Source organism: Erithacus rubecula, assembly GCF_903797595.1.
Source record: "Erithacus rubecula genome assembly, chromosome: 13".
NCBI lineage: Eukaryota > Metazoa > Chordata > Aves > Passeriformes > Muscicapidae > Erithacus > Erithacus rubecula.
Window position 1 is genome coordinate 11184532 of NC_136665.1, and position 23414 is coordinate 11207945.

Consider the following 23414-nt stretch of genomic DNA (forward strand, 5'->3'; position numbering starts at 1 on the left):
ATCCTGAATTTTTCCATTCCTAGATTCAAGCAATTGCTTCTTGTCCTACTATCTCTTGAGCTAGATTAATTACCTTCCACTACACACAGTACCTGGAAGGTATTTATAGCTGGATCTCAGCCCAGGAGTCTTCTCATTTATAGAACATATTAATTTTAGCTCTCTTACTCTCTCCTTAGATCACTTTTGTTGTCCTTATTTGTATTTCCTTTAGTTTCTCTATCTCCTGTGGAGATAATCTGTGGAGACTTGAACAATTCATAATTTGTTCACTGTGGCTGTTTTGACATAGCATTATGCTTTAGATTTCCATGTCTTCCCTTCCCTTGTCCACATCCAGAAATATCTTAGCCTTTGACCCTTCTGCAACATTGAGAGGCATCACACAGAGAAACTCTATTACTTGGCTGATCTTACCTGCAATCACCTTTAGGTTCTTCTTGAATTAATGACTTTGCTGGCTGCTCCTCAGGCAGTGTTACTGCTCTCCTGGGATGTTGGGCTTTATAGTTTCTAACACTAAATCCCCATCCCACTGCATGCCATTTACTTTATCCAGGAATATTTTGAAACAGTATGCCATTATTTATTTTAATGCCCTGGGACTTCATCATTTACATAGAAGTTGTTGCTGTTTTACCATATGTAAAGTACTTGAAATTTCAATAGTTTGATTTTGATATATTACAGTTGTCTTTTGCATGTTAGTTCAGACTCCTTTCCCACCTTCATCATTCTTATTTGTATATCTTCCCTGATTTTCCTTCCTGTTGTTAAAAAAGCTCATAAGAACTGGTAGGTTTAGCCTTCTCCTTGTCTTCATTTTGTACCTTTCCTCATTATACAATAAGAATATTGTTTCTGTACCTCTTCTATGCATGGCATGATGTGGTCTTTCCCACAGCAGATCCTCTTTTCCTCACCTCTCCTGGGGCTGTAGTCAGCTGAACATCTGCTGGACATCTCTCTTGCAGAACTGTTACAGTTCTGCCCTGGCCCCTGGGATTTCATCTTGTCTTCCCCCTGCACTGAGGAAACCTGGACAGCTGAGGTGGTGGCACCTGCACCAAGGAAAATACTGTAAGGCTGATGAGTCACAGAACTGACCAACCAACCAACCAAAAAAACCCCAGCTATGAGTGGAAAGCTTTTTAGAGGATGTTTGTTCAGTGCTGTCACGAAGCAGGTTTGTTGGATCAGGCTCTGAAGAGCAGCACCAGCTGTGAAACACTCAAGTTGGGTTGGAGAGGGCACCGTGTTTACTTATTCTAAATAAGTGTCTGGACTGTCAGTACAGCAGGCTGTGGTTGAGGGGCAATGAGTGGAAAAAGTAAATGATGCAGAGATGAGGGCAAACCACAAGCTCTGAGTTTGGTATCTGAATATCTGACCTGGGTTAGGGCTTTTAGATGCAGCGTGAATCAAGGTAGGAAGCAGCTGCAAAATTCTGATCTGTCTCTGGGTCTCAGTATTGATCCTGCTTTCCACTGAACTCAGTGTGATCCACATCCATCCAGGGTGCCCACTTGCACCTGTACAGGAATAAAATTAATTCCTGTCTGCATTTAGGCTGGAGAAAAATAACACAGTGCAGTTGTTAAAACATTTCATTCAGTATAAGCATCATTTACTTTTAAAAGGTTGTCTGGAGAACTTAGATTACTTTTTCTCATCTGAAACACATTTTGGCTGCTATGGCATTCATACTATTCTGACCCAGGCCTGACTGGTGATGGTGGATTGCTTTGTAGCTTCTATATTTATTTAAAAAATAGAAAAATCAGTAAATTTTTTCAGAGTCTAAATTTAACAGTGCTAATTATTTCAAGCAATTTAAAAAGGAACATAAATCTCACTTGTTTATTACAGCTGCTTCATGAAAACAGCAGCTACAAATAATATTCTATAATGAAAATCTAGCTAACACTGAAAGGAATTAGCCAACAAGAGAATGAACATTTGGGATCTGAAAAAGGGCAGCATTTCCTTCTCTGGCAGGAGGGTCATTGCATTGAGGAGAAGATGGTTATTACCTAAATGCTGGTTTTATCTCCTTGGGTGAAATGAAGACTTCAGCGTTTTTGCATAGATGAATACAGATTTTGATTGGAAAAAGACTTGAGCTCTACTTAATTTTCATGTACTTTTGCCCTTCCTCTAATACATTCCTAGAGAAAGGTACCTGAGTGAGATGCAACAAATATTTTAATAAATCAAAGATATCTATGAGGAGATGGAAAATATATTGTGACCATTAGCAAAGAACCTGCAGAGAAGTAACAAAAAAAATGCAGGTCAAATGCTGGGAGTCTTGGTTCAGGCACAATTTCAGCCATCTCCCACTCCACTAAACAGTAGGAGATTCAAGGTGAGGAAATAGGCAGAACAGGTCCTTATTCCCCATCACCATTCATGGTAAAGTTGTGGCCATATTCTTCCATCACTGTTGTGTTAAATGCTAAAGAAAACAACTGAGATGACACAGTCCAAATGTACATTTTGTGAAGCAAAAACACAGGGAAAAAAATATTTGTATTGATAATCATTGCACTTGGCCTATACAGGAAACCACTGAAGGAATAATTGTGTCCTTGGGGATCAGGAGCAGTAGAGCTTTAGGCTGAAGTGTTTATGTTTTACCTTCCAAGTCACATTTGAGCTGTTAATGTTGTGTGATACCTGTGGAATTAGCTCACAGACACACAAATCCAGGATACAATTCTCAGCTGATTTATTCCAGCACAGTTTTGTTGATTCCAGTAGCATTGCTGTTGCTTTATTGTGTAAATGATGTCAAAAGTCAGGCCCCCTTTTTCAGGAATCAGCTATGCTGGCCTTCAAGCCCATTGCACTGCTGCTGTAGCTCTGAGTCCCTACATGGACAAAATCTGAATCAGCCATTTCCATCTTTCTGATCCACTTTTGCTAATGAGTAGCTCTGGCTTCAGTGTATTTTTGTCAGATGTATACAAGTGTTAAGTAGACCTCACTTCTACAGGATTCTTACCCCCATGAAATCATCTGGGCATGGTGGAAAGCTCCATTTAGCATTCTTGAAAACAGGTTTTCTTGATTGTACTCACAAGTCATGGTGCAGCTTGGGCTCCTTTGGGGCATCTCGATCATGGAGAAGAATTTTCTTATAATTGCCAGTTTCTTTTGCCACTTTAAGCATCTCTAATGTTTTCCTCATGATAAAAACTGTATTTCTAGTCTACTGCTCTTGAGCAGACTCACTCAAAGAGAGAAGCTTTGTTACTTTTTATGTCTCCTTTTATAAGAGAAAGTGCTCCCTTTCCAGCCCAGAAGAGCATTTGACACCCTACAGAGAGCTGGCTCTGTGTCTCTCTGGGAGATTTCCTTCCCTTGCAAGAGAAGAACCTTTTCTGTTGCACGTGCTTCATGGTTTTCTCTTTCATGGGGAGCTGGCACACAGAAAGCTTGATTTTTGCCAGGTACTGAGTGCCTCCTGCAAGGTATTGAGTGCCCTCCTATCCTTTGCAGCCAAAAAGGAGTTGATTGCTCTTGGCATCAGTCATATCTGGACCCAGAAGAACACAGGTAGTATTTACCAATTATTTTTGTGCTTTCGCATGCCAGAGTTTGTCTGAATTGATTTTCATTGCATATGAGAGATTTGAGGCATTAATGACACTTGCCTGCCACTAAAAACATTTTTTTACAATAATAATAATACAATAATAAGCATGACATTTATTGCATTGCCATGGGGAAATTAAAAACCCCCAAAATTAACTAGAGTCCAAGTAACTATTAGCTCTTCAGAGCTAATGTGTGAGTTATATACCCTGAATGAGCACCATATGCCAGTTCATTGTGGCACAGTGAGTCACAGGACACATTGTGGAAAGTAATAATTGCTTGGCATGCACTGCAGCACTCAGTAGGGCTTTTTGTTTGGTTTTCTTAAAGGAATATGTTTTACTCAAACAATAAAATGGGTATTGTCTGGTGTGCTGCCACCAGGGGCTGTTGCTTATTTTGTTCTTAACCTGGAGCTTGCCCATTTGTCACTCACCACACACCCCTCAGTACCCTTTGATTTCCAACTGCTTGCATTGTATGTGTGCAGTACCAGAAGAGTGAAGTGAGCCTTCCATTTGGTATCACCTTGTCATTCTGTATTAATCCTCCTCTCCCTTTTCCTCCTCATCTTCTTTCTTTGTCCAATAGAACCATTCAGATTATTTTTATGGAATAAATGTTCATTCTGAGCAGAGTGAAGCAGTGGAGCACAGTGGTCTCCACTGTTGGCCAGAGCTTGACCAGACCATCAGCAAACCAGTCTGATTTTGATACTGGCCCTTCTTTGAGCAGGAGGCTGGGCTGTGTGACCTCCAGAAATCCCTTCTAACCTGAATTACTTTATGGTTCTGTTTAATGCCCACTTCCTGTACTGATTCAGCCGTGGTGCTGTGCCTGTCATTAACTCCTCACTCCCTGTCATTTTCACTCTCATTTGGACCTGCACAGAACAGGAGTGACCTCCTGAAGGTCAGTGAGATGACAGAGGTTTTACTTACATGGGAACAATATCAAGATGTAAATGGTGACCTCAGATGGGTTAATAGTTGAAATTTGGGTATCTCTGAAATTATTTGGAATTTGTAACAGGATTTCACTTGAGTTCTCTTCAAATCTTGAGTAAGTTCCAATTGAAGTCATCAATTGTAAAGTTCAAAGCATAACTACATCGTGATGATAAGTATTGAAAAGCAAATATCACCTTTTATTTTCCTTTTCACTGACAAATCTCATTCTCTAGCAGCCTTGAAGGGAGCTTTGGGGTATTTAGGATTTAGTGAGTCACCAAGTGCCCTCGCTGGGCCGTTACGTGCTGGTTTCCTCATGCAGCCGTAACCACGTGAGGGAGTTAATGCTGCACAGAGCATCTGCTGCTCAGCTCAGGGCCCTCCCAGCCTGCAGCTGTCTGCCACAAAGCTGGGACGTGCACAGGGGCATCTGCCAGCTCCATCAGCTAGCAAGTTTCCATGGTCGGCCCATATGTTAGCCAAAAAAACTCCCTTTGTCACTGCAATGTTCTTTCAATTGTGCTGAGAGAAAGCCAGGTCACACTCAGATTCCATATCAGCCTAGGGGATTTTGGGCAATGATGTAGCTATTCTAGGGCAAAAAAAAAAAACCCTTCAAATCTCCCTTGGTGGGGGAAAGGAATGGGAATATTTCATAGTTTCTCTTTCAAGTTTACAAGATAAGATGCTTTTTCTCCATCTCTCTATTTTATCAACAAGAAGTATATTGCTTATGCAAAGACCTGATTTCCCATCAGGTTCTATCAAAAGTAAAGTTTATAAATGGGGCTACGATAATGGATTGAAGAAAGAGTAAATAGGAGCAACCAAAAGCTTTTGTTGTCTCATTTTATACAAGGCAGGATTCTAAAATCAAGATTTAGCAGGATAGACTTGCTTTGATTGCTGCCCTCCCTCTTCTGTAACTATATAAATACTCTCACCTCATACAGATCCTGCTTAAATGGTGCAGAGCACTGTTCTTTCAAGTGTGAAAAGGGTTTTGTGCCAGGTAGAGGGAATACAGCAATGGAAGACACTTTCTCAGTAGGGTTGAAGTTTCTTTGTCCTCCACTCTGTGCAGTACACAAGCAATAGGTTACAAGACAAATTTCATGGGCAGATAGTATCCAAATGTTGAACTTCAAGGAGACTTTGAATGACCTAGGTGATTTCTCCTTCTATAAAACTGTCACAAGTTCATGTAGCTCTTTTACAGGTCACCTCCAACAATTCAGACAAGTCAAGCAAAGGAAATCTCTCACTTTCTACCATTAGTTTGCATTTGAAGTGTTTTTGTTTCTATCTCAGCTGTTTGTCAGGAGCCTGTTGTTTATAGTGGAAATGCAAACAATTTCCCACCTGTCCATTATTAACTTTTGCATAAGAAAACCAAGTAGTGAAAAATAATTGTCGTCATGATGAAGACAGCTTTAGAAATTGAAGTTAATGTGCCATATTGTTATCCTATTTAAGTGTGTTTGAAAAGATGAGATGGAGAAAAATACTCAGGCTGTTCACATATTGCCATGCTATGTTTAGGGAAGCTTACCTGCAAAAGCCAACAGAAAAACAAGTAAACAAATACCTGCAGCCTGTGGGATTGACCCTGGTAACAAGGTGGGACTGCAGGTACTTGTGTCTTGTACTGGAGTCAGCCTTTGCTCTAATACAATTCCCTTTGGAGACAGCAGTTGGGGTGAATTCCTGTGGGGCTTTTGTCCAAGTAGTGTGTGGGCCCAGGGTTTTGTTCCTGCTTGGTGTGTGCTCTGCACTTTGCAGACCATGGTATGCAGAAGTGGTTTGTGTGTTGGTTTCCTTGGAAAAGTGAAGTATTTGTTCTGGCACTGTTTGGTTTTCATATCTCCTGACACACAAACGAGCACAGCTCTCAGTCTGTGAAAGCAAATGTCAAAGACCCATGGCAAAACTGAACTGAAAATATACCTTTGGTTGGGAATCAGTGTGAATCACATGGTATTTAAAAGCACAGTAGTTTAGTGGTCTGTACCAAAGGTTTTCTATTTGCAACTCAGAACTTCAAAGAAGATGGCAGTGATGAAATTAGTGATTTGTTTTGGTTTTTTATCAAATAATGCCCATTGCAAGGCCTTTAGGACATAGTGGTATTCCTTCTCAAATGCCCCCCAGGAGCACAGTGAGTGGCTCTGAGCAGCCAGGGAAATTGAGAGGATGGGGCTGCAGCTGGAGACAGAGCCAAGGCTGTTCTGGGATTAAACAAAACATGCCATTGTCCGGCTGTGCAAGCCAGCACCTGGCACCAGCTGCAGGACAGCAAATAAATATCATAGTGTCTACAGAGCTTCATTTTTTTGTGTGTGTGAAAGTCTATGTTTCACCAACCTGTTTTGCAAAGTTGTGCTCTCCCTGAGCTTGTTCATCAGCTTTGCCACTTCTTCTTTTTGCACATCTCAATGCTGCTGCACTGCCGTGTCAGTGGTTTCAATTTCATTTCCTGTGCGAAACTTCGTGTGCCTGAAGTTTTGTTCCTTTTTTTTTTTTTTTTTTTCCTCTTGAAGAAAAGAAAACAACAACAGTAAATTAAACCTCAGGGTGGTCAGGAAATTTCCATGGCTGAAGAATAGTGAGCAGAGGTGCCCTGGCAGAGTACTCCAATCACCTGATTACCCTGGTTCATCAGCAAAGGGTTGATATTCCACTTCTTAAAAGATTACAGCTCATTTCTGCCACTGAGTTGTATTTTTGCTGATATTTACTGCCAGCGTGGAGGAGAAGTCAAGGCTAGAATCAAAAGTAGCTTGCTCTCACCATTAAGTTTTAGTGCTCATGGCCCAGCCCTCAGGGCTTTGTAACCTGCTCGATTTTATAGCCCTGTAATGGGACTAACACTGCAGATCGTGTGTGTAATAGCTGTTTTCCTTGTACAGGTTGGCTGGCTGCTTTCCACCCACGGTGCTGTGTTGCACAACTCTTCCTTCCATTAATGTATTCTAGAAAAAAAAAAATAAAGAATCAGGTGTTGGGCAGATGGGGCACGGGAACAAAGAAGAAGAAAGGATTTTTCCCTTCCACTGATGGTGTGGGGATCTAGATTTCTGGGAATAAGGTACTGTATGACATGTTTGTACAGCTGCCACAGGTGGGATAAAAATCTGTCCTCAGTTATTGTTTAAAATGAATGATAGAGGCAGTAAAAACACAGCTCTGGCTTTGTGTGGAGGTGGCCTAGGCAGGTATGGCAACAGCTGATCAAAGCCATTGCTGGGTATAGATGACTCCACTTGTTTTTCCAAAAATATGTAATCTTACACATCCATCTTTCTACTTATTTAGAAAACATAATGAAAAAGTACAGTACTCCTCAATTGTGAGACAGCTTTGAACATTAGCTTTAGTAAACTCAGTTAATTTAAGGCTAAATTTAGAATTAGTGTGAAAGTAAAAAAAGGTGAGGGTGAGATGATTTATCCCCAAGAAAAGAATTACTGTGAAATAACTAATTCATATGTTTTATTGCACATTTGCCTCACTAAATGACTACTTTATTGTTTCTCTTCCCTGCACGGGGGCAGTGCTCCATTATCATAGCATGGAAATTGCTGTTATCATGTGTTGCAAGTGCCTTGCAGAAGTGTCACAGAGGATCAATACACTATTAATCACATGCAAAAAATTCAATAGGCACAGTGCATACCATTGACTGTTTGAGTTCATAAGCTATGTGAGCTTTAGGGGGTTTGCCTTTTTTATAGCAGGGTGAAGGGCATCCCTTGATTGATTTTGATGTGGTTTATTTGTGTAAGAGAACTTAATTGACACTAGAGCTTGATAGGGAATTGCAATCCATTCAGAACCAGAGCTTCAGAATTGAAAGCAATATACGACAATGCTTGTTCCCTTGGTCAGAAGGTGTATAACTTCAGGGTACAAGGAGGCTGCAGAGTTGCTTGGAAAGCCATCAGCTTGCTGCACCACATGGATAGAATGCATTTTGTTAAGGACCCTCTCATAAGGACAAAAGCCTCAAGAGGTGGTGTCACCCAGTAAAGGGATAATTTTCCACCTTCACAGTGGGTGAGCTGGTAGAGCAGAGGGAGCAGGCAGGGATGGCAGTGGGGAGCTGGTGCTTCTTTCCAGCCTGTTGGCAGTCAGGAGGCTGTGAGCTGGCACACCCAGAGGCATTAAATCGGGTCAGCAGCTGGCTTCACGTGAACAAACCCAAGTTTTAACTGCTTGTTCTCCTGCACAGAGTTACCAGGACAATGTGTGAAGGATGAGCAGTTTCCCCTCAGTCTCTCTGCCTCTGCCAACCCCCCTCTCCTTCCCCTTGGTGGTGTTTGCAAGAGCAGCCCCTGGCCTTGCTTCTCTGAGGAGGGGACAGAGCAGGAGCCCCTGGCTCTGCAGGCAGGACACTTGGTATCACACTGGGATGCAGGAGACACTGCCCAGAGGGGATTTCAGCAGGACAGTCACAGCCACTGTCACTCCATGTGCCACCCCTCTGCTTCACTGCATCCCGTGCTCTGCCTGCCACAGCTGCCCTGTGTGTCTCCTGGGGAGTCAGGCTCATCCCTGAGGCTGGGGAGCATCATCTTGGCTTCAGCCCCTCTTTAGGGCAGGGTCATGTTCCCTCTGAAATCCATTGGAATTTGTGGGTATTCATTTTCCTCCTTTCCACCCCACACAACGGAAAAGGAGTTTTTCATTTCCTCCCATTCTGGGTTTAGTTGTAACTGCTTTGTTCTTTGACATAAATAAGTAGAACAAAATGAGCATCTAGAGTATTATGTGACTGCAGATTTTCTGCTGCTGAAATCTGAGCAAAGATGCAGGATTTTATAACAGCTCGGTGCTGTGACATGGTGCCTATTTGAAGCATTTGAAGAGCATGAATGGAAACAGCAGCAAGAAAAAAAAAGCATGTAGGGAAAAAAGATACCTTTTGTCCAGACCACAACTGATGAAAAAGAAATTGCATTAAGCCCTGGGCTTTTCTTTCAGAGTGGGCTTCAGCTTTATAGAGAAGTTCATTTTCCTCCTAGAAAATTTTCAGTAGCAGACTTTTCAGTCAATCTTAGAAGACTAAAAAAAGCATCACAGTGAAAGAAAAGGAAATGATGAAGAAGTGAGAAGGGAGATGGAGAAAGTTGGAGTGAAAATGGAGAATGAAGAAAGGACAAATGGATTCTAGGGTTTAAATAACAACCCAAACCCAGGGAAAAATATACAGAAAAATAAGAGTCCATTAAAGACAGAACAGTGAGCTGTAGGTCAGGGAATTTTTAGAGTCACTTTTTAAGAGGAAGAGAGGCAGTGTGTGCAGTAAAGGGAGTGGTATTATTTTTCAAAAATCCTAGGTATCTTGCTCAATGAAGCAGAATGAACTTGGATATGAATTAGGGACAATAAGTGAAGTCAGGTGCTCCTTGGATGCTGGTGGGGCCCTGAGGGCTGGCAGACATAAAGAGTTTTTTTCCCTCAGAGCAGAAAGACTTGCACTAAAGCCATGAGTTTGATCAAGGGGCTGTTTATTTTAATAATGTATCGATTGGCTTAACCACAGTGCCCTGGGAGGGAGGGAGAGCTGTCAACATCAAGAATTACAGCTTTCAAAGTTCCAAGTAATCCTAGGAAATGAGCCAAACATAATGAATGCAGTTTTATTTGGGACCTGATCCTACTACTGTTGAAATCAATAGCAGTTTTTCCATTGCTCTCAATGAAAGTGGAAGTTGCTTATTTGAAGACCAGCTCTGATCCAGCAATTGGGGCATCTAATTTTGAAATATTCATGAATCTGAATGTAAAATGGTAATAATTTTTTAAAAGACCCAATGCACAAATAGATTGGCAGTTTTAGGAAAGCTCAGTTTTTAAAGGAATGTTGACTTCAATTTGCAATGACAGAAAAATAAGAGAGATGGCAATGTCTAAAGAGGGAGTGAGCTTAAACAGGGTTAGGAAAATTAATTATAATGTGGTAAACTGATGTCTTTCAAAAGTCATTGAGGCAGAAAAGGATGAGAGAGCACTAAGAAGCTAAAGATATACAGTCTGCACAGGCTAAACTTAGTAGAAAAGGGTCCTTGAAAGCAGAAATAATGATGATACATATCATACTGCAAAAATAGTCCATAAAATCAGTGATACAGCCATAGAGTCATCCTTCAAGCACCATTCCCAACAAGGTCAAAGACACTCTGATTGTGTACTTTGCTTTTAGTTTTCTAGCAGAAAAAGAAGCTAGGGAAAAAACACATTCAGTTACCATTCCAGTCAACAATTCAGTATGTTGAATCTTTAATCAAAGTTTATATGCATTGGCCAAAAGAGAAGTATCTGCTTTGCTGTGGTTTCTGGTGTTCAGATGCAAGACAGGGCGTGCATTTTAGCATGTGTAAATATTTACAAACACATATCTGTGTGTACAGGCATATTTTGATTTTCCCATTTCCATCAACATTTGGAGAAACACAGTTTGAAAGGTTTGATTTTTAGTGACTAATAAATGAGGTGGCATCCACAATGGACTTGTCCTCGAGGCTCCTCCTGGAAGGTGTTCTGTGCATTGGTCGCTTGTCTTTGGCTGTAAGAAGCTTGGAGAGGATCATTCCTGTAATCCCAAAGCAAAAACTGAACACTGTATTTTCAGATGTGTAATCCATGGGCTGTCTGTCAAAAAAAAGTCAGTGTTTCAGCAGTATTGGGAGTTGTGTCTGTTCTGACAATCAGCAGGTCCTGGCTGAGCTGGCAGCCTTCCCTCCTGGGCATCACTCACCATCTGCCCCCTTCTGTGCAGCCTCCCCCTTCCTCTACCCCTCATTTTTCTGCATGTTATGAGGGATTACATTTCAACACCAGTATTTTTTTAAAGGGTATGGGTTATCTGAGGTGTAGGCTCTACATGTGGAGATCTGATAGCTGTAGCCCAGGGGATGGCCCAAGCCAAGCTGGCTGTGAAATTTCTCCTCTTATGGCTGTCTTATGGTATTTTCACCAAAGACCGCTCAGTTATGGGGGCAGCAAGAGAGCCTGGGTTATTGCAGGGTTTTCCACCTGAGGAGATTTGTGCAAGGGACACACACAGGAGTCTCCTGTGGAAGGGCCTCCAGGCTGCACCAGTGAGCAGACACTTGAGAAGTGCAAAGTGCCCATGCCTTGTTCTATTTTTCCATATTTTACCAGCATCTATTTGGTAATTGATTGCTCCATCCTCAGTTAATGAGGTTTTGTACCAGTGTATGTGGGAGCAGTTCTGGCTCAGTCTGGATGTTTTTCTCCCCTTGCTTTTGGATCAGGCTCTTGTAGTGTGACTGGGCTCAGCCTAGGAGCACACCATAAATAGCAGGCTTGACTGCTGCTTTTTATTTATCTATATTGAGTTCATCAGATGAAGCCAAAGCTTCCTGGGGCCATCTGAAGCTTCCTGGAGGGGGTTCTCTCCCAGTCAGATGTGGCTCCTGGAGGGCAGACGTGTGTCTCCAGGAGGCAGACATACACCTCAGACTTGGATCATTCCTTTTGGACTATGTGGTTCTAAGAGCATTTTTTCACAATATATTTCCTTGGGGGAATCTGATGGACTTAGATCTCGGATACCATCCCCACTAAGTGATACAGTAAAAATAACCTATTATTCTCTGGTTCTGACCTGGGCGGTGACAACATATTGTTTCAGCATCTCTGTCAGACTATTTCCCTTAAGAGCCATTTTAGCCTCACCCAGTGGGACATAGCTAAAGGAAATGAAACTCCAACCCCATTAAGGAAAAAGACAATGCCTTTCACTAAACAAACTTACTTTTTTTGGCTTTTCTTCGCCAGGGAGAATCGCCCGTACCCCCCACCCTTGCAGCCTTTGTAGACAGTTCCTGTAATTGGGAATGGCTGGGTGGACACCAATGGTTGGCAGCAAAGGGGGATAAATCCAACATCCCTTGGACGTGACATGGGCTGGGACCACAGTCCCAGGTGGCCATTTAGTGACAGTTCCTGTGGTACTGGTGGACAGTACGTGCCTGCCAGCCACAGCTGCCGGCCCTCCAGACACAATTGGGATTCTAGCAAGTCTGTACACAGCAAAGCTAGGCTGTTACTAATTTTGTGCAAGCCTTGAATAGGTAGTGTGCCCCTCTACTGAGAGCTGGTGACGAACCAAAGTTGTGGTGGCTCATCCCCTGCCACCCCTACAGTGAAATGACCCCAAAAGCAAGAATGACCTAGAGGGTTCATGGCCAAAGGGAGAGATCACGATCCATCATCACACTCCAGCTAAGGCTGAAGAAAAGTTTATGCTTACTAATTAGGTTTTCAAGCACAGCCATTAATTTGGGGTATCCTGAGACAAATTAGAAATCCCTTTTTATAATGCAGTTCCTCTCAGTTGCAAAGAAAGAGTCTGGAAGGGCACCATTTCATGTTTTGTGTGTGGGTAATTGGGACAAACCACAGGATGATCATCTTGTCCCAGGGCAAGTCAGGGTTTACAGAATGCAATCAACTGGTCAGCCTTGCAAACTCTGGGTAGGACTGACTAACACCTGGATCACAGTAAATCCGCAGGCAAGAGGATTAGAGCTGGCAGGAAAATAAAGAACTCTGTGTCACGAGATAAAAGAAGATTGCAAAAAATTGCAATTCTGAAGAGTTTTTAATCTCAGAGGTGGCTAATGCTGTAGGTCCCCTTAGGTTTTTTTCCATAAGGGGAGTCTTGTGTTCCCAGTGTTCTGTTTCGGGGTATTTCCAGTATCAGTCTCCATGGGGAGCAGTTAAGCTCCTATTTCAAACCTAATCCTGCAGGATCTATAAATCTATATATCTGTGCCCTCCTAAGCAGGTTTATGGCTGTCCCACCAGTTCACCAAAAAATTGTGGGAAAAATAAGAACATACCCTAAACACTAGGTGTGAGCTTCTCTCTTCTGCTCATTTTCTCCTTCTGTTGATGAGTGCTTCAATAACCCCTGTGAAGAACAGCTTCCATGAGTCCATCCAAATGCCCTCCATTCCTCAGCCCAGAATAGCCTGTTGCCTGATGATTATGACATGCTCCTGCAAGATGAAAGATAGGGATTCAAGCAGCACAAATAGCAAAAGAAAGCAAAAATGAGCTTTCTCCATACCTGGTTGCTGTTGTAGTGACAGCAGGACATCAACTACCTCTTTGAAGAAAAGCAGTTGAGTCCACTTTTTTTCCTACTCCCTCAAGAGAGGGGTTTATGCAGGATGGTTCCTGTTTGGGGCTTGGTGTGAGGGAGGTTAAGGCTGCTGTGAATCCCTTTTAGAGGCACCTCCATTATCTCCATTCATGGTACTCCCTCAAGTTAGCTACTGTGAATTAAGCCCCAAGAGCAACTAAGTGCCTAAAGACTGTTACAGAGCTGGCCCTGCCATTTTTATTCTGTTATTGCTTTATCTCATACTGTGCCTCTACCAGTGACCAACAGGAGATATTTTAGTGGCGTATGTCCTGCCTTCATCCCCTGCAGTGGTGATGGTCCCTCACCCTGTGATTCACTTTCTCCTTCTGTGAGCTCTCTCTGCTGTTGATCACGAGGTATTGCAGTGCTCATGTCACCCCGTGCACCCACCAATGGCCTTGTTTAAAAACCAGTAGAAAGTCATAATGATTAACGTTGTGGAGATTAAAGTCCCTCTTTAGATCATGGCCCGATAGGCACCGAAGTGCCGGCGGGGCGAGCGTGGAGCTGCTGTGCTTTGTGGCACTGCAGCCCTCTGAACCTTTCCCTGCTGAATGGAAAGCATTGCAGGTACAGTGATGCATATCTATCTCAAAATCATGTTGGGATTAAAAACTTCCTGCAGAGCTGATGGCAGCTCAATCTTCGGGTCACTGCCACGAGCTCGGTCGGGTTAGAGATCAAATCCAGTACACAGGTAAGGGAGGCTGGCAGCTATCAAACAGGATAATCTGCTGCCTGATTTTTTTATGACTGCACTCTTAATGACGTGCATAAGCAGCAAGTGATTGTGGTCCTGAACAAACTTGCTGGTTTGCCTGGTTCTGGTGAAGATTTTAGTATCAAAACACTATGCAAAAATAACAGGTCAGATCCAGCTGAAGTCACTTGAGTTATGTGGGGAATGGATTGGCCACATATGCCTGAGATCTCAGTTAACATAAAAGCTACGAGTTACTCCTAAATTGTTTTCATTGGAAAATCTTGGTTAAGAAGGCACGTGTTAGAATAATTCTTTCTGTTGTTAGTTTTGAATGTCTATGATTTTGATAATAAATTATATATAAAAATTATTAAACCAGCTATGATTTAATATGGCTCATGCCATTGACTTTTTAATTTACTAAGGAGCCATCATTCTCAGCAAACTGTTCCATTGCATAGGTGTGCATTTCACGATAATTGAATATAAAGGCTTATTTTTGTCCCTTTATTGATGTCAAGGGAAAACAGTGCAGTTATGAAAATGGAATAAACTGAAAAGATTCCTTCAGTTCCTCCAGCCTGATTAAAACAAATTACTTTCCATTGCAGTTCTTATGAATGTATAGTTTTCTGAAAGGTTTATAGTACTTCAGGGAATGGAAATTGCAGGCAATAAATAATATAGGATCTCTCTGGTTATTGGGAAGTAGAAGAATGGGTTTTATCTGAAAAGGTGAGATTTACTATTCTGTATTTCACATAAATGTTTCAGAAGGAAGCAGATGCAGTGATTTGTGCTTTATTTTGAGCATGGGAGCAGGGTTAGAGCCTTGCCCAGGAGCAGCACGTGCAGGAGCCAGCACGGGGAGCGCTCCTGGGGCGCCCCTTCCCTGCAGCCTGCACACTGCTCTGGCTGCAGGGAGGTCACCACACAGCAGGGGGACTTTGTCTCTCCTGCCCAGTGAAATCATCAGATGTATTTTCCTATCTCATCTCAATAAACAGCTCTGTTCTGTATGCAATGAGTTTGGCCAAACATTTCTTGCAGTGTTAGAGAGCTCAGCTGGAAAAGATTGTTTAACAAACCCCTCTTTTTTTTTTTTCCTTTCTTTTTTCTTTTTCTGTGTAGAAAGCAGAAATATGGCGACAAAGGAAAAGCTTCAGTGCTTGAAAGATTTCCACAAGGACATCCTCAAACCTTCCCCTGGCAAGAGCCCGGGGACACGGCCTGAGGACGAGGCAGAGGGGAAGCCCCCGCAGCGGGAGAAGTGGGCGAGCAAGATCGACTTCCTGCTGTCGGTGGCGGGGGGATTCATCGGCTTGGGCAACGTCTGGCGGTTCCCGTATCTCTGCTACAAGAACGGCGGAGGTGAGCCTTGGGCCCCCCTCTGTCTCTCTGCCCTCTGATTTTCACCCAGCTTTTAAGGAGACTGTTGGTACATCTGGTTTCTGCCTCCCTCGCCAGTCTTCAGGAGAGGTCGTTTCATCGCTCGGTAGTTTTTAGTAAAATTTTATTAGGGGGAAAAATCCAGCTCTTTCAGATGTTGTGCTGTTGAACATTTCCTGCTATTTTAATTCTGCAACAAGTGTAGCAGTTTTAACCAAAAGACACGCTGTTAGTATAGACCATTAGGATATCAGAGTAAGAGCAGTCTGAGCCATGTGAAAGTATTGTGTGCCTAACAATCTGCCTTTGTTGTTGGACATATTCACTTTAAAGAGGTAAGAAAACGCCCTTTACAGTCTACATTCCTCTTTTTTTGCAGAACAAATGAGCAAAAATACCCCAGAATAAGATTATTGCATAGTGATATTAAAGTATCAAATATCAAATAAAGTATCAAGTATCTGTCAAATATCTATCTCTGTTTATATGTACCTTCTGCCACTTTTTTGATGATCTTGTGTAAGTTTATTCATTTCATCTCATTATGTACTATTGTATTTTCTCAACAGGTGCATTTCTTATACCTTATTTCATTTTCCTGTTTGGGGGAGGTCTTCCTGTGTTTTTCCTGGAGGTGGTGCTAGGACAGTATACCTCCGAAGGTGGAATTACATGCTGGGAAAAGATCTGCCCTATTTTCACTGGTTAGTACATCTTGTTGTGCTTTACTGCTGAAAGACCCCTCTGTAAACCATATGTAGCAACACCATTCTCCTCAAGTCCATTAATTCAGCTATTTGCTCTAGTAATTAAGGGTATGATATTGGTTCCTGGAAAGGTAGAAGTCAGAGAGTCTGAAGGACAAAATGAGGTATTGATTTTGATGCTATCAGCTTGTTAACTGGCAAAACTGCCAATAACCAAGAAAGAAATTGCATATTATGCCTTTTAAGGCAATTGCACATTTTGTTTACAGGTATGAGAGAAAGTGTTGTCTCGGAAGGCTAGGTGTCATTAATGAAACCATCTTTAAAATGTTATTTTGGTTGGGAAATCAAAATCCCTCTTCCATGTGAAAGCTTATCCTTGGCATCATCCATCTGCTACTGATACAGTCAAAACCTGGACAGCATTTTTTGGTGGGATTCAGGAATAGGGCTTTGGTCATAACTGAACAGGTCCTGTCAAATGCTGGTCTGATATTATCAAAGGGCCTTTGCCTGCTCAATGCTCACATGAGCAGTATGAAGGCTGCTCTGGAAGTTAACTGCAAGGAAAAAGGAAAGGCAGGTTAGAAAAATGACAGAGGATGCCTGTCTTGTGTGTAGATTGCCCTTTACAGCCGGACAGCACAGGCAGGATGATTTGAAATAACTACACTGAACATGTGGTCCTGTTCAAATCCCATTTGGAAAGAGTGGGTGCTTCACACTCTCATGTCTCTAGCTCTGCCACTGCTGCTGTTTCAGGCATCTCTCTCCCCTGATGTCACCCCAAGCAGAAGTGGGGGTTTTCTCTGAGGCTCACCCTCCCACCTAGTACTCAAAATGCTGCTGAAGCTGATGTAATTGTGCTGCTTTAGCTTAATTTTCTTCCTCCTCCTCCCACTTTCATGAAAACCTTTTTTTTTTTTTTTTTTTGTGGAGGAGGAGGAGGAAGAAGGAATGTTCCTTGTTTAAATAGCAATCTCCCAGGCATCCATAAAGAGAAAGTGTAGCTAATGTGACTAGCTGTATATGCTGAAAGAAATGCAGATGTACAGAATAAATAGCATTTGCTCTGTTTGTTTCCATCTGGCATGAAAATAATCTCTGGTCATAAAGACTCCTACTGCAACAAGGTTTTAAACTGTGAAATATGAGGCAGGTATCCTAAATGCTGGAATATCCATCAGAGTGATGTTAAAGGGAGCCTCATAGGTTCTTGTAAGAGACAGCTCTAAATTTTTAAAGGAAGTATTTTTATTTTACCTGTTGTTCATAACTGTAAGCAGAGGTTGATCCAGGTAACCATAAGATCAACAAATGCCATGCTTCCTTTGCACAAGTGAAATTGAGACAGAAACAACCACTTTCACATTGATTCCTTTTTAACTCATTCAAGAAAAGTCTTTTTTTATTTCCTACATAGACCCAGCCAAGCCATAACTGAGTGGTGCAGGTGCTGTCCAGCTGAGTTGCTGCCAGGAAAGTTGGCTTGGGGGACAGTGTGGCAAGAATGAGGTTGCCCACATAGGTACCTAAGAAGTGAGATGGTGAAGTAAACAAGCAAAGACTGATGCCTTTACTTTCCTCCAGTAAAGCTTGAAATAGCTGGGTTGTGTTAAATTGGGTAGACTCCTGCAATCCTCCCCTCAGTGTCAGCAAACCATAGCCAGAAACTCATCCCTGAGAGCCAGAGATGGTGGCAGTCTGTGCTTATGTGTGGTTGAGCTGAGTTCCCATCAGCAGTGGGTAGGGCAGGTACAAGCCCACAGCACATGGGAATGGCCCCAGCCCCAGGAGATCCCAAGGTCTGCAGCTGTCACATCTGCACGTTTGTCTTTTCTCTCCCCTTCTTTCCAGGAATTGGTTATGCTTCCATAGTGATTGTGTCCCTTCTGAACGTGTACTACATCGTGATCCTGGCCTGGGGACTCTACTACCTGTTCCAGTCGTTCCAGAGCGTGCTGCCCTGGGCACACTGCCACCAGAAGTGGAACACGCCCACCTGCGTGGAAGACACTCTCAGGAAGAACAAAACACTTTGGATTTCACTGAATGCCACTAACTTCACCTCTCCTGTCACTGAGTTTTGGGAGTAAGTACCCCCTCTTCATGGTGTTTCAGGGAGCTTTTGGTGGTGTGCCAGAGGTCAGTCCTGAGTTCTGATGGAAGCCCAGTGGGAAGTGTTGGATAGGAAAATTGCTCAGTTTTTGACCAGTTGTTTGCAACTGGTTCTCACCCGTCCTGAGACAGACTGGTCAGTCTGGGAATAGTGGAGGCAGGTGATAGATGTGTAAGTGTATTTATCCTAGACCTTACAGGGAGCTTTAAAAGCCTAGTACTGCTTCTTCTTAGGAAGAAAACTTGTTTCCTTGTTGGCTGGATTCTCTAAGTGCAGCAGGAGAACACAAACAAGTCACTGCAGATGCCCTGATAGCAGGGATTTACAGTGGAAACAGTGACAAATCATCACCTTTGTGGTTGCCTCTTCCCCAGCTGTTAGCATTTGCAGCACACTTTATGAAGCTAGACCACATCTCTCTCTTCAGCCTGGCAACAATGCAAGGCTTTGACCTCAGTAATAAATCTGACAGAGGTGGTGAACGTTGTCCTGTATTCTAGGTTTCTCAGGTCATTTCTATTACAACGTTTCTCTCTGCAGTCTCTGAGGAAACTCTGGTTTGCCAGATGCCTGAATTTCATCAGTCATAAGCTTCTTATTCTCATTTCTCTGTTATTTTTCAAGTTTTAAATCACATTGCATAACGTGATCTCTGAACAGGCATGACCTCAAAACTCTGTGTGTTTATATAAGTGTGAAAACATAGCAGCAGAGGAAGATACCTGTAGGGAAACTTAAATCCAAAGTATCTTCAAATAGTTTAGTAATAATTTTTTTCCTTGCTTGCTTGCTCAGATAGTCACTTACGGGTAGAATCAGTTTCTGGCTCAGCTTGCCTTTTTCAGCATATTTAAAGTGCAGTTTCATCTCTAATCAACTTGTACCTACTTCTCTATTTTTAAAAATAAGCATCAGCCAAAGCCCCAGCAGGAATCGTGTTCGTGCTGAAGAAGTTTGGCATGCAATAGGTTTAGAAAAAAAACAGTCTTAGAAACTAAAATTTGTGCTAAAATTTGTAACACGAGAGCTAAGATATGAAGGGGCAGATTGAATCTTGGGTTGGTAGTTTGTCAAAAGGCTCTGGGGCTGGTGTGAGAGACAGGGTGCAGGCTCTGAGAGCAGCGTTTTCACCATGAGCTCAGCATTTCCATGTTGAGGGGCAGCTGCTTTCCCAGGTGACTTCCTCCCTTGTAAATACAGGGGAAGTTGGAAAATGATTTTTTGGATATTTTGGGGGAACTGAGAGGCAAGTTGCAGTAGGAGAGGAAGCAGCTCTCCCTCTTTTGGACTCTCCCACAATGACTTTGCACTGAAAGCCTTGAATCCAAATGAGTGGCTGGTTCTTGTGTCCCAGGGTCTTCTCAAGGCCTCCCAAGCAAGCAGAGGTCCTGCAGTAGTTGCTCCCCAGACTCCCAAAGCACTGTGTTCATCATCACTTTTGTGCAGTAATTTTGCTGGCAATCCTCTTGTGCTGAGGGCAGCTGTGAGCTTGCTGGCTCCTGATGTGGCTGTGGAATTGTCCTGCTGCTCTGGAAGCTCCATCTCCTGTACTGCACAGATTTGAGGGCCAAACTGTCCCTCTGGGGGCCCAGGCAGCATGTTCACTTCAGGTGACTGAAGATAGCACAGCATAAAAGAAGAAGGGCTGGGAGAGGGATTGTAAGAGTGAGGGCTCCAGCACGCTGGGGAAGGGCAGAGCTGTCTGTGGGTACCAGCACAGCAGGTGTGGGATAGAGAGGGTTGTGGCAGGGCAGGGAAGGGGAATGGTGTCCCCATGGGAGCAGGTTAGTGAGGGAGCTTTCAGTCAACTTCCCTCTGAGGGAAGCCAGTCCTCTGCAGCCTGAGCCAAATCCTCCTGTAGATGTAGCCAGGCTGGAGGAGCCTGAGCTGGACAACAAATCCTTGATCCTCACACACTTTGCTGTCCTCAGCTGTGCCCTCACTGTGTCTGAAGCAGAGCTGGAGCAAAGGTTACTCAGTGATTTCTGCTTCTGGAGTAGTTCTCCCTGCACTTTGCAGCCACTTTAATTTGAGGCCTCAATGGTTTTAGACACCATAAGCTGAACTCTTCCCTGGAGTCTTGCTAGGGAGGAGTTTGGCTTTGTAATCCTGCTAGGACAGTCATAGTGCCCATAACTCACTGTTTCATCATAGGCAAAGCTGCCCTTAACAGAGCAAGCTGCCTTCAGGAGTCGTGACACTTAGAGGAGTATTAAAAATAGCTGCTGTCTCTGCATAAATAACTCCTGATGTCTTCAAGTAAGAGCAGAGATCACGCAGCACTGTTGTAATTAAAGTAGCATAGCTTTTGCATGGTGCAAACACTGAATATCCCTTTTTTTTTTTTCCAGCCATGCTACTATTCTTTACAATTCTGAAATTAAAAATAGTTTTGAGAGCTTTCAGGTACCATGCTGCCATAGACAATACTGGCTGCCAGCCAGTCAGCTACTGACATTGAAAGGACAGGTAAATAATTAGTCTTTAGTTAAAGATATCCATCTGCTTTGTGGCACAATTAATTCCAGTTTAATTCAGAGGTTTGTGAGTATTTGGTTTCTGAAACCCAATGCCATTTTTATTGTGGGACATTTATATAGTGTCCTCATCAGTACTGCTTTGTAAAACTAGTGCTGCTCAGGTATAATTGACCACACAGATGCATTAACCTCTTCACACTGAACTTCTCAGCCTGGCTGGATGTACAGTGCAGCCTGACATTTCAGTTCATTTGAATTAATGTTTTGTGCAAATCACATGCTTGCTTGAGCAGCAATAGAAGGGGGTTAAGAAAATCAGGCTTTATATCAGGAGACTTACCTCTTGGAATCACATGCTTCAGGTCTTATTTCTGAAGATTTTATTTTGAAGTTCAAAACCTTAAAGGCTTACACACATATTAATGCATAAGGGATAAGTGTAATAGGGTACTTATGGCTGAACAAAACCTCGGATTGTTTAGTGCTGGCCAAGTGTTTATAAATATTTGGTAATCAGCAGACTTTATTTCGTCCAAATCCCAAGAAAGACCATCACATGCTAATGGCACGTAATCCTAAAGGGAACAACACAAAAAACTAAACAAAATCTAGAGTAGCTGTCTCTGCCTTTAAGAGCAAACTTGAGAGTTTTTTAAATTGTTTGATATTCTCTTTTTAGTATTCTTCTGTACAACCTCTTCAATGTTAATTTTTCTGTCTATCCAACATGAAAGGGTGTTTCACCTTTCCTGTTTGAAAGGTCCTGTCTGCATTCACTTGATTAATGAGCTGGAATATCCCCCAAGGATTGCATAACTCTCTTCATTTTATTTTTGTTTATGTTGTAGAGCCAGTTACAGCTCCTGTTACATTTCCATATTGCATGCACAAGAACATATTAGTGTTCAAGGGTCAAGAGCTCCTGTTTATTACAACCTCAGCCCCAGCCTGTTGTCCCATTGATTATATATGAGTGACAGTTAATGACAGCATCAAACTATAAATCTGAATGAATAACAACTCGTGTGTGAGTGGTGTGAAGGTAGCTGAGTGGGCTTGGCTGAATCTCAGTAGCATGGGGGTTATGTAACAAAATTGAAGAGTTATCAGCACAGCCCAGCTTGTGCTCCTTCCTGAACTTGAGTTTACAGGGTCCCAAATCCAGGTTGAGTGCTTATGTAAAAATATGTAGGGCTAGAAATCATAAAACAATTGTAATGCTGAAGCTCCCCTAGTAATTCTGAGTGTATTCCTTGAGGAAGTCGGTCTGTGTGAGATGGGATAAGCAAGAAAAGCATAGAAAAGCAAGATAACTGTCTCTCAGTAGCCCATTGGCGTGTCCTCCAAAAAATCTTGAAAGAATTGCTGGGGCAGACTCTAGGAGAGATGGCCACTTGTGTTTAGTTCTGCTGTAAAAAGCAGAGAAGTCTTAGCTGAACACATTAATAAAGCTCCCTATTCCAAAAGGCATTTGCAGTTAATTATTCACTGTTTCCCAAGAGCCAACTCCATAGATTGCCTTTTTAATATGAACTGCCCCTTTGATTGGAAAATTGCCATCTATTTTTAAAAAGGCATAGAAGCTTGCAGCTGAACTTTGTCATCTTACAAATGTATTTTCTTCTTTTGTATATGCACAGCAGGTTTTTCCTTTGTTTCTTTAGGCTCAGGTGAAGCAGGACTGCAACTTTATGCCAAATATTCATTACTGAGGGGTTTCTCATGACTATTGAATAGCTGTGCTGATTAGAGCAGACTTACCCTGTCTGGTGCCATTAGTCCTTTTTCATAACAAAATACACACACGTTCAGAGAGAATAAAGCATTTGGTGTGAGAACACGGTCACACAGGTGATCCAAGAGAGTTTGGCAAACAGAGATGCAAAAACAGATGGGCAAGGGTTTGAGTCCTATTAAACTGGTCAATCCAGGGCTCTTTCCAAAAACTAATTGCAGATTTTCCATCAGGGATTTCATTCACTATTATTTCCATGGTAATAGCAAAAAAAAAAAAAATCCATTAGTTTGGGGAAAGCCAAACCACCATGGTCTGTCTTGTACTGGATCCCCACACAAAGCCTGACCCAGTACAGCACCCAGACTGCTCTGGGCTCTGCTCTCCATGACTCTGGTGAATGAAAGTGCCTGACTTTCACAGCTGTCTGAAAGTAAAATTTAACTAATAATTAATTTTAAAAATTGTCAGGTAGCAGTTTACTTCTGTAGTCTTGGGGCAATGTTTTTCTATGGCAATTGAGGTCTAAACTTTTCCTTGACTAAAA

At 42.5% G+C, this 23414-nt stretch overlaps 1 protein-coding gene across 10 annotated transcripts in view; it reads left to right on the plus strand.

Annotated features, from left to right (window-relative positions):
• SLC6A6 (solute carrier family 6 member 6) overlaps positions 1-23414 on the plus strand; it is a gene marked incomplete at its 3' end in the record, with an annotated part of 56207 nt that overhangs the window by 8032 nt on the left and 24761 nt on the right. For 5 of the 10 annotated variants that reach the window (XM_079317101.1, XM_079317104.1, XM_079317099.1 and 2 more), the window contains 3 exons: positions 15569-15808; positions 16396-16530; positions 18391-18625. In XM_079317101.1, the coding sequence (XP_079173227.1) occupies positions 15580-15808; positions 16396-16530; positions 18391-18625 (599 nt within the window). In that variant the 5' untranslated portion in view covers positions 15569-15579. Of the gene's footprint in view, positions 1-3455; positions 3562-14284; positions 14305-15568; positions 15809-16395; positions 16531-18390; positions 18630-23414 lie in introns of those variants that run through there. The other 5 variants (XM_079317098.1, XM_079317103.1, XM_079317095.1 and 2 more) reach the window with 3 other exon arrangements.